The sequence below is a fragment of the Haliaeetus leucocephalus genome, unplaced genomic scaffold (assembly GCF_000737465.1).
Source record: "Haliaeetus leucocephalus isolate CR32 unplaced genomic scaffold, Haliaeetus_leucocephalus-4.0 Scaffold347, whole genome shotgun sequence".
NCBI lineage: Eukaryota > Metazoa > Chordata > Aves > Accipitriformes > Accipitridae > Haliaeetus > Haliaeetus leucocephalus.
In genome coordinates this window covers 11,814-20,375 of record NW_010972783.1, presented here as the reverse complement: position 1 = coordinate 20,375, position 8,562 = coordinate 11,814, and the positions used below count along the sequence as shown (strand labels likewise).

Here is an 8,562-nt window from a genome sequence, read left to right as displayed (position 1 = left end):
GGGGGTCCCTGGGGGATGGGAAGGGGGCAGGGAGGGGCAAAAGCCAGGCGGGCAGCGCTGATTGGCCGAGTACGTGGCGTCATCAGTTGCCGGGCTGATGGAGCTGAAACAGTTTGACGAAGGGCGAGGCAGGGGGCGTGGTCGGGGGCGTGGAAGAGGGCGGGAGGGGCGGGGCCACGAAAGTGAAACCTAAAGGCAGAGCGGCGGTACGCTGCTGGGAGCTACTGGGGGTCTGGACTGGGAGCACTGGGTGAGCCCCAGGGTGCCGGGTGGGGTCCGGGGGAGCTGAGGGGGCTGGACTGGGAGCACTGGTCTTGACTGGTGAGCACCTCAGGGTGCTGGTCAGGGTCTTGGGGATCCAGGGTGGGACTGGGGGGCTGGACTGGGAGCACTGGTGTTGGCTGGTGAGTACCCTAGGATGCTGGGCAGGGTCTTGGGGATCCAGGGTGGGACTGGGGGGCTGGACTGGGAGCACTGGTGTTGACTGGTGAATTCCCTAGGGTGCTGAGCACCATCCAAGGGAGCTGCACTGGGAGCACTGGTCTTTACTGGTAAGCACCCCCAGCCATGGCTCTGCTCCCCGCCATCCGCCTGGCCTGCCTCCTGCTCCTGGTTGACCTGGTGGTGCTGGCAGCCCTGGCCCAGCTGGCCCCGGCGCTGGCCCATTTGGGTCTGGCAGCCACGTGGCTGGAAGCCGGGCTGCGGCTGCCGGCATTAACTGTGGCTGGGTGGCTGCTGGCGCCGGGGGGTCCCCGAGGAGCCGCCGTCGTGCTCAGCCTCACCCCCGCCGCCTTCCTCACCCTCCGGAGCCTCTTGGTGCCGTACAGTGCCGCACCGGTGCTGCTGGCCACGGCCGCGCCAGTTTGGTTGGCCTTGACCCACGGCGCGACCGCTGCGGTGCTGCTGGTTTGGGCTGTGCCGTCGCCCGGCAGGGGTGTTGGTACCGAGTCACCGGTGCCCGTGTGGCAGTTGCTGGTGCTGGCCTTGGCCGAGTGGCCCGTCCTTGGCGGTGCCTTTTTCTTCCTGGTGTTGGCTGTGCTGGGTGAGTGATGGCGGACGTGGGGTGGAGGGGGATCCCGGTGGTGCCGCCACCCCCCCACGCTCAACACCCACCCCTACCGGTGCCCGTCCAGGTGAGACCGCGGGGCCGTACTGCACCGGCAAAGCCCTGGATGCCATCCAGCATGGGGATGGACCCACCGTCTTCACCATCGGCCTGGTCCTCGCCGCCGATTTGGGCAGGTGGGGATCCCTGTGTCCCCCTTGTCTGTCCGTCTGTCCCCTGCAGCCGGGCTGACAGGGGTCTTTGTGTCCCATCCACTCCCCTCCACCCCGCTCCCAGCTCGCTGTTTGCCGGCTGCCGTGGGGGTCTCTTCACCTTGGCGCAAGCCCGGCTCAAACTGGGCACCTGCTGCCAGCTCTTCTCCCGCCTGCTGCGCCAGGATCTGGCCTTCTTCCAGGGGACACCAGCAGGTAGAGGGGGGTCTCCCTCATCCCTCCCCCGCCCCCAGGGCCCTCAACCCCACCACTGACCCCTCACCATCCCCTCAGCCGAGCTGTCCACCCGGTTGGCCAACGACGTGCCCTTGCTGTGTGATGTGGTGCCGAGGAGCACCAATGTGGCATTGCGGAGCTTGGGGATGGCGTTGGGGTTGGGTGGCTTCATGGTGGGGCTGTCACCCCGCCTGGCGCTGCTGGCGCTGCTGGAGGCGCCCCTCATCATCACAGCACGCAAGGTCTACGATGCCCGGTACCAGGTGACGGTGGGGACAGGATGGGATGGAGGGGACAAGATGGAGACCAGGGGGATGGATGGGATGGGATGGTGGCAACAGGCTGGGATGCGGATGGGATGGTGGTGATGGGGTGGGGACAGGACAGGATGGGATGGTGGGGATGGGATGGTGGGATGAGGACGAGGAGATGGGATGGGGACGGTGAGGAGGGGGTGGGGAGCAGAGAAATGGGATGATGGGAATGGTGATGACAGGATGGGATGGTGGGGATGGGATAATGGGAGTGGTGGGGACAGGATGGTGGGATGAGGACAGGGAGGCAGGATGGGATGGCGGGATGGGTACAGCAGGATGGGGGGACTGGAATGGGGACAGTGGGGACAGGATGAGGATGATGGGGTGGGATGGAGACACAGGATGGGACAGTGGGGATGGGATGGGGGCAGTGGGGATGGGATGGTGGGATGGGGACTTGCTGGTGGGGATGGCAGGGAGGGGATCAACGGGGACAGGATGGGGTTGGCAGGGATGGGGACAGCGGGGTGGGGACCCTGGGGTGGGGGGGACAGAGGTTTGGGGCTGGTAGGGAAGGGATGGACAGGTCCAGGCCGGTGGGGATGTCCCATCGCCACCCTATGGGTGCTGAATCTGGTTGCCCCTGCCCAGGTGCTACAGCGAGCCATGCTGGATGCCACGGCCAACATGGCGACGGTGGTGCAGGAGGCTGTCTCCTCCATTGAGACAGTGCGGACATTCGCCGGGGAGGAGGAGGAGGAGCACCGCCACAGCCGGGCAGTGGCCGAGATGCTGGGGCTGAAGGACCGGATTGACGTGGAGCGGGCGCTCTTCACCCTCATCCAGCGGGTGAGGCAGGCGCAGGAGGGACCCTGGCATTCGGGCATCCCTGTTCGCCCACCCCACCCACTGACCCTCATCCCTGCAGGCGCTACAGCTGGCCATGCAGGTGCTGGTGCTCTGCCACGGGCACCGGCAGCTCCGTGAGGGGACCATCACCACCGGCAGCCTCGTCACCTTCCTCCTCTACCAGGCTAAAGTCAGCCACCACGTGCAGGTGAGACCACATGATGCGTGTCCCCCCCCGCACACACCCCGTGTCCATCTGTCCTCGTCCCCAGTGCCAGCGCCTCTGCCCCATGCAGGCGCTGGTGTTCGGCCACGGTGACTTGCTGAGCAAAGCGGCAGCCAGTCGCAAGATCCTGGAGTACCTGGACCGGGAGCCCACCGGGGACACTGGGGGCACGTGGGCGCCCACCACGCTGCAGGGCCACGTCGCCTTCCAGCACGTCTCCTTCGCCTACCCTGCACGCCCTGAGCACCTTGTCCTGCAGGTAGAATCGGGGGTCTTAGGGGTCCCCAAGAAGGGGATGGGGGTGTCACTGAGCACCCACCACTTCCAGTGCATTTCCCCCACCTTTGCCCCCCAGGATGTCTCCTTCAAGCTGCACCCCGGCGAGGTGACGGCGTTGGCAGGACTCAATGGCAGCGGGAAAAGCACCTGCGCGGGGCTGCTAGAGCGATTTTATGAGCCTGGGACCGGGGATGTGCTGCTGGATGGGGTGCTGCTACGGGACTACGAGTACCGGTACCTCCACCGCCAGGTGAGGGCAGCAGCAGGCGGGCAGGCAGGCAGCAAAACTGCACTGAGCTGTGCCTGGTCTCAGCCTGCGTCTGGGGGCAGGTGGTGTTGGTGGGGCAGGATCCTGTGCTTTTCTCTGGCACCATCCGGGAAAATATCACCTTCGGGCTGGAGAGCTGTGGGGAGGAGGATGTGAGGACGGCCGCTGCCGCCGCCGGTGCCCTGGGATTCATCTTGGCGCTGGACCGGGGTTTTGACACCGGTGAGTGCTTGGGGAGCTGGCGGGGGGACCCCCAGGCACCCTTGTCCCGCTCACCTGCTGGCCTTTTGTCTTGCAGACGTGGGGGATAAAGGGGGGCAGCTCTCGGTGGGGGAGAAGCAGCGCATCGCCATCGCCCGGGCCCTGGTGCGGCGACCCACCGTCCTCATCCTTGACGAAGCCACCAGCGCCTTGGATGGGGAGGGCGAGGTGGCGGTGAGTGGCGGGAGGTGCCGGGGTGGGGGGGTCCTGGCTCCACCATGGGTGCTGATGGGTGCCGGCATCCTCCGCAGCCGCAGCAGTGGGTGCGGAGCGGGTGGGCCCGGACGGTGCTGCTCATCACCCACTGCCGACGGATGCTGGAGGCGGCCGACCGCATCGTGGTGCTGGAACGCGGTGCTGTGGTTGAGATGGGGACACCCGCCGAACTGTGGAGCCGCTGTGGGCCTTACAGCCACCTGCTGCAGCGTGGCCCCGGCGCGGGGAGGCCAGAGACCCCAGGGGTGGACGGAGAGGAGTGGCGGCCGGCTCCTGCCCCAGCGGCAGGGCAGGAGGAGGGGACTGCTGCTGGAAGGACAGAAATTAGTACGAAATAAAGCAGATTTGCTCCAGAGAGGAGCTGGCTGGGGCGTGGGGGTGGGGGAGCTGCCTGGCCCGGCTGCAGGGTCTTGGGTACCAAAGCCACGCACTTGCCCTCCAGTTGTCACTGTCACTATGGGAAGTGCGTGGCGCTGGCCTCGGTGTGAGATAATTAATCTGCTGGCCTCCCCCTCGTGACAGCACAGCCAACTGTCCCTTAGATCACAGAGGCTTCACTCGCTTGAGGCTGGCGCAGTGTTCTACTGGTCCACTTGCTCCTTGCGTTGACGTTCTCCAGGGGCGTGGCTCTCGGACATCGACGTGATGGGGCTCTACCCAGGCAGCAAGGTCCTGCTGCCATAACGCAGCAGCCCAGAGGGGTTTACCTCTGCGACCATCGCTGTAGCCACCCCACAGGCCATTGGCCACCCTCTACCAGTCAGTAGGGAGACAGAGTACTGGCCACGTTTCTCAGGCAGCAAGCTCTAGGGCCAGCTGGGTGGCTTTGACTTCTGCAGCGTCCCTCGAAAGATGGAGAGAGACTTCTTACCAAGGCCTGTAGTGACAGGACAAGCGCCGTGGTTTGAAACTGGAAGAGGGGAGATCGAGATTGGACATAAGAAATGTTTCATGATGAGGGTGGGGAGGTGATGGACCAGGTTGCCCAGAAAAGTCATGGACACCCCATCTGTGGGAGTGTTCAAGGTGAGATGGGACAAGAGGAAAAGGCCTCAAGTTGCACCAGGGAAGGTTTAGATTGGATATTAGAAGAAATTTCTTCACTGAAAGGGTTGTCAGGCACTGGAACAGGCTGCCCAGGGAAGTGGTGGACTCACCATCCAGCACCTCAGATCTTTCTCGTAGTGAGGGGCCCAAAACTGCACACAGTATTCGAGGTGCGGCCTCACCAGTGCCGAGTACAGGGGGATGAGCACTTCCCTAGTCCTGCTGGCCACACCATTTCTGACACAAGCCAGGATGCTCTTGGCTGCCTTGGCCACCTGGGCACAAGGCCATGGGATACATCTCCGTATCTACAGTGGCCCACCGGTGCCTCTTTGGAGCCTTGAAGTATCTTCACTCCCTTGAAGTATTTTACTTTCAAGTCAGGGGTCTGATGTGCCAGGCCATCGAATCCATTTGTCCCTTTCCCCTGCCCAGCCGGGGGCAGGACCCCTCGTCCTGATCAGAGCATTCGTCACCTGACTCCTGCAACTCCAAACCAAAACCCTTTTCACCCCAAGAGGAGCCCACGTCTCTCTCGTCCAGGCTGCGTTGCCAGAACTAGTCACAGGCACGATCCTACGGTGGTCCAGCATGGTCCTTCCATGGTACTGGGCGTGACGGTTGACCCCACATGGATGTATGTCCACTTGATCAGGATCAGAAGGAGGAGAGGTGTCCTCAGCCCATCTACTGTACCTGGGGAATTGCTCGACAGCCACCGGAGCAGCCATCTTCCTGGATGGTCCCTTTTTCGCCACTGTTTTTCCCCCACAATTCTTGCTTGTGGGCTTCCAGGACCAAGGGACTGCAGGCCACCACAAATGCCCTCAGGTACCAGATATGTTCCTCTCTGGTAGAACACTGACCTCACTGGGTTACGAGATCTTCCTTGAGTGGATACTTTGCTTCACACTCAGAAGAGCCACCTCCAGAGGCAACGGGTGGCTGCCCCTCTTCCAATCCATCCAATCCCACAGTCCCTAGCAATGGATCCCAGCTGCTGGGCTTCCCTACCTTCTAGTTCCAGCCTGTCAGCCCCACCATCCCAGCATCAGAGCAACCAGGCAGCAAATATCTTCACCTGGCTGACAGACACAATCGTTCCCTGTATCTCGCAGCCCGCTCAGGGATAGGGACCAGGTTGTTCTGCCTCTGCCCCCTCTCAGGGGAAGAGTCCACTGTGTGGACTTCACTGGGACCCCTTGACTGCAAGAGCAACTATTATAGCTCAGAGTGGAGCCCCTGGTTTAGTTGCAGTGACCATTTTCATGACCTCAAATCAGGAGACGTTTGTCTCCGTGCCTGTCTGTGTGGCCTCAGACCAGGAGATCCTCTTCTCAGTGCCCGCCTGTGTGGCTTCAGAGCTTGCCACCTCCACTGTAGGGACACGAATACCCAGCCAGTTCCTGAGGAAAAGCTGGGCAGTCCCCCTCAACCCCCTCTTTTCCCTTTTTATCGTTGAGTATGACATGATATGGCCTGCAATATCTCTCATTAGTTTGGGTCATCTGCCTGGTTGCGTCCCCTCTCAGCAGCTTGTGCAACCCCCATCTATGCAGTAGGGGAGCCAAGTGAGAAACACAGAAGGCCTTCATATTGTGCCAACACTGTTCGCATCCATCGCTGTGTTACCAACACTGTTCTGGTCACAAATCCTAAACACCGCACCACGCTGGACCGCGATGAAGAAAATCAACTCTATCCCAGCCAAAACCAACGCAGCCCTCGACCCGAGGATGTGAGCGCAGCCCAGGCATCGGGTGAGGAGACACAGCCTGACACAGGATGGGGACCATCATTTATTGCGCACGCCAAGAAATGTACACACGTGGAAGAAATCAGCTGCAACCTCAAAATTAAAGAACATTGGTAATAATTGCAGCTCTCCAAGTATCAGAAAATAGGATGTTCACCCACCCAGAAGAGCCACCACCACAGCCAGGGGTGGGCAAGCGCAGCGTGACAAGCTCTCTCTGCAGGCAGCTCTCAGCCTCCTCCAGCACCTCTCTGCGTCCAGCCGGCAATAGAGCAGGGGGCCGAATCCAACCACGTGCTGGCCCCTCGTGGAGCAGTTAGATGGTGAGCCCTGCAGGGACGAGAGGAAGAGACAGCGTCACCCAGGGCAACCTGTCTGTCCCCAACCTGCTGCTCTGGGGGTCTCGGTGTCCCTCTCCTGTAGCCCAGTGTTGCTCCGGCTGCAAGTCCCACAGTGGAGCACAAAGACCTGGGGTGCCCCGTCCATCCCCCCTGGTCCCACACCATACCTTTGGTGGAGCTGTCAGCCCCGCCATCCGTGCCTGTGAGGGAGAAACAGCCGTGAGCTGCCAGCCCCGTGCTCGCTACGGGCACGGTGCACGTGCCAGGAGCCGGCCCGGGAGCCACGGCCACGCTGAAGCCACTGATAGAGCAGGATGGAGCCGTGAGCACCAGAGAGGAGACACAATCTCTTCCATACGTCCCCGCTACAGGGATTTAAAGAGGGGCAGCACTGGGAGGACAGGGGATCGGGAAATGCCAGCAGAAGCCAGAAACCCGAACTGCAAGAACACCCCAGACACTGGGCAGCAGCTGGATCCGGACCTGCTGCCGGTACTCACCTGATGGTGGGTTATAACCCTTCTTCTTCCTCCCTGCAGAGAGAAAGAGGCATCAGCATCCACTGTGGCCACCAAGCTCAGAGGCTCCCCAGAGCACAGCAGCTCAGTCCCGCAGCCCCTTCCGGCCCCCCAGCCCCTGCCTTCCTCCCGCACCCCTCTGCCTCGCCGGCCCCATCACTTTACCTGATTTGTACTTCCATAATATGAATCCAGCGATGATGGCAATGACAAGCAGGATGGCAAAGGCCACCGCCAGGATGATGGTGAGCAGGTTGGACTCCATCTCTGGGGGAGAGCAGGACCATGAGGAGGGGAAGGGGAACCACCCCAGCCCACCACCGCTCCACGTGCCCAAGGCCACCGGGCTCACCCCACATGAAGAGGCCGGGCTCGGGCAGGCTGGCGTGCTCCACGCGGCACCGGTACTTGTCCTTCTCCTCTGGAAGGGCCTCGATGGAGGCCCAGGTGTAGTAGGTGCCATCGCTGTTGGGCGCGATGCTGCCCCGCTCGGTCTCCTGGTCCCTGACCTCGCCGTCCTTCAGCCAGCTAACGGTGATGGGCCGCGGGTAGAAGCCGTAAGCGCGGCAGTACAAGGTCAGGATCCCGTGGGCCTCCTTCCCTGACACTCGGACCATGGGGGGCTCTGGGGAGGGGGTGGCGGTGAGAGCCGGCACACGCACCCACAGCAGCCCGTCCCCAGGGTCCCCGTCTCGCCCTCACCTTTCCTCTCCAGCACGGCCCGCCCGTAGCTCACGTATTTCCTCAGCCACTCGATGCAGGTGTTCTGCAGGTAGTGCTTCCAGTGCTCAGCTTCACTCCCGTCCTTCTCCCACTTCCTCTTGGTGATTTCTGCTGCTGCGTCTGCTGCAGTGAATGTCTTTGTGTCCAAGTCGAAGGCGATGAAATCCCTCCCATCATAGGCGTCCTGCCGATACCCCCTGGTGCTGCCGTCCTCCAGGATGTCACAGCCGTACATGCGCTGCAGCGTGTGAGCCCCTGAAACACGACCAGGGAAATGGGGCTGAGGGGCTGCTGCAGCCCTGGGCCTTCAGTGGGGCACGGACCCCC

The 8,562-nt window shown here is 62.4% G+C and overlaps 2 protein-coding genes across 4 annotated transcripts; one reads left to right on the top strand and one right to left on the bottom strand.

The window, feature by feature from the left end:
* The first annotated feature begins 196 nt into the window (after positions 1–196).
* Positions 197–4,426, top strand: TAP2 (transporter 2, ATP-binding cassette, sub-family B (MDR/TAP)). Of its 2 annotated transcripts, none has more exons than XM_010572567.1 (12): positions 197–250; positions 501–1,042; positions 1,134–1,242; positions 1,343–1,473; positions 1,552–1,757; positions 2,403–2,600; positions 2,680–2,808; positions 2,897–3,085; positions 3,182–3,355; positions 3,436–3,595; positions 3,672–3,808; positions 3,886–4,426. In XM_010572567.1, exons 2-12 carry the CDS (start codon positions 568–570, stop codon positions 4,186–4,188), a joined length of 2,211 nt encoding a protein of 736 aa, XP_010570869.1. In that variant the 5' UTR covers positions 197–250; positions 501–567; the 3' UTR covers positions 4,189–4,426. The 2 variants fall into 2 exon arrangements, with proteins under 2 accessions (XP_010570869.1, XP_010570870.1); XM_010572568.1 differs by having other exon boundaries at positions 233–321.
* Positions 4,427–4,735: 309 nt separating this feature from the next.
* LOC104834902 (class I histocompatibility antigen, F10 alpha chain-like) lies at positions 4,736–8,538 on the bottom strand. 2 transcript variants are annotated; one of them, XM_010572566.1, is made up of 6 exons: positions 8,215–8,538; positions 7,865–8,137; positions 7,678–7,779; positions 7,162–7,527; positions 6,815–6,983; positions 4,736–4,760 (listed from the first exon to the last, which is right to left on the bottom strand). In XM_010572566.1, exons 1-4 carry the CDS (start codon positions 8,468–8,470, stop codon positions 7,370–7,372), a joined length of 789 nt encoding a protein of 262 aa, XP_010570868.1. In that variant the 5' UTR covers positions 8,471–8,538; the 3' UTR covers positions 4,736–4,760; positions 6,815–6,983; positions 7,162–7,369. The 2 variants fall into 2 exon arrangements, with proteins under 2 accessions (XP_010570868.1, XP_010570867.1); XM_010572565.1 differs by lacking the exon at positions 4,736–4,760 and having other exon boundaries at positions 6,659–6,983.
* Positions 8,539–8,562: the final 24 nt, after the last annotated feature.

What these genes read in the sequence shown, in the direction of transcription:
- TAP2 (XM_010572567.1), top strand. Translation starts at nt 568, where the DNA reads ATGGCTCTGCTCCCCGCCATCCGCCTGGCCTGCCTCCTGCTCCTGGTT. An exon ending in ACCGGTACCTCCACCGCCAG is followed by an intron (nt 3,356 to 3,435) that starts GTGAGGGCAGCA and finishes GTCTGGGGGCAG; the next exon opens with GTGGTGTTGGTGGGGCAGGA. An exon ending in GGACCGGGGTTTTGACACCG is followed by an intron (nt 3,596 to 3,671) that starts GTGAGTGCTTGG and finishes TTTGTCTTGCAG; the next exon opens with ACGTGGGGGATAAAGGGGGG.
- LOC104834902 (XM_010572566.1), bottom strand. Translation starts at nt 8,470, where the DNA reads ATGTACGGCTGTGACATCCTGGAGGACGGCAGCACCAGGGGGTATCGG. An exon ending in GGCCGTGCTGGAGAGGAAAG is followed by an intron (nt 8,138 to 8,214) that starts GTGAGGGCGAGA and finishes CCCCCTCCCCAG; the next exon opens with AGCCCCCCATGGTCCGAGTG. An exon ending in ATTATGGAAGTACAAATCAG is followed by an intron (nt 7,528 to 7,677) that starts GTAAAGTGATGG and finishes TTCTCTCTGCAG; the next exon opens with GGAGGAAGAAGAAGGGTTAT.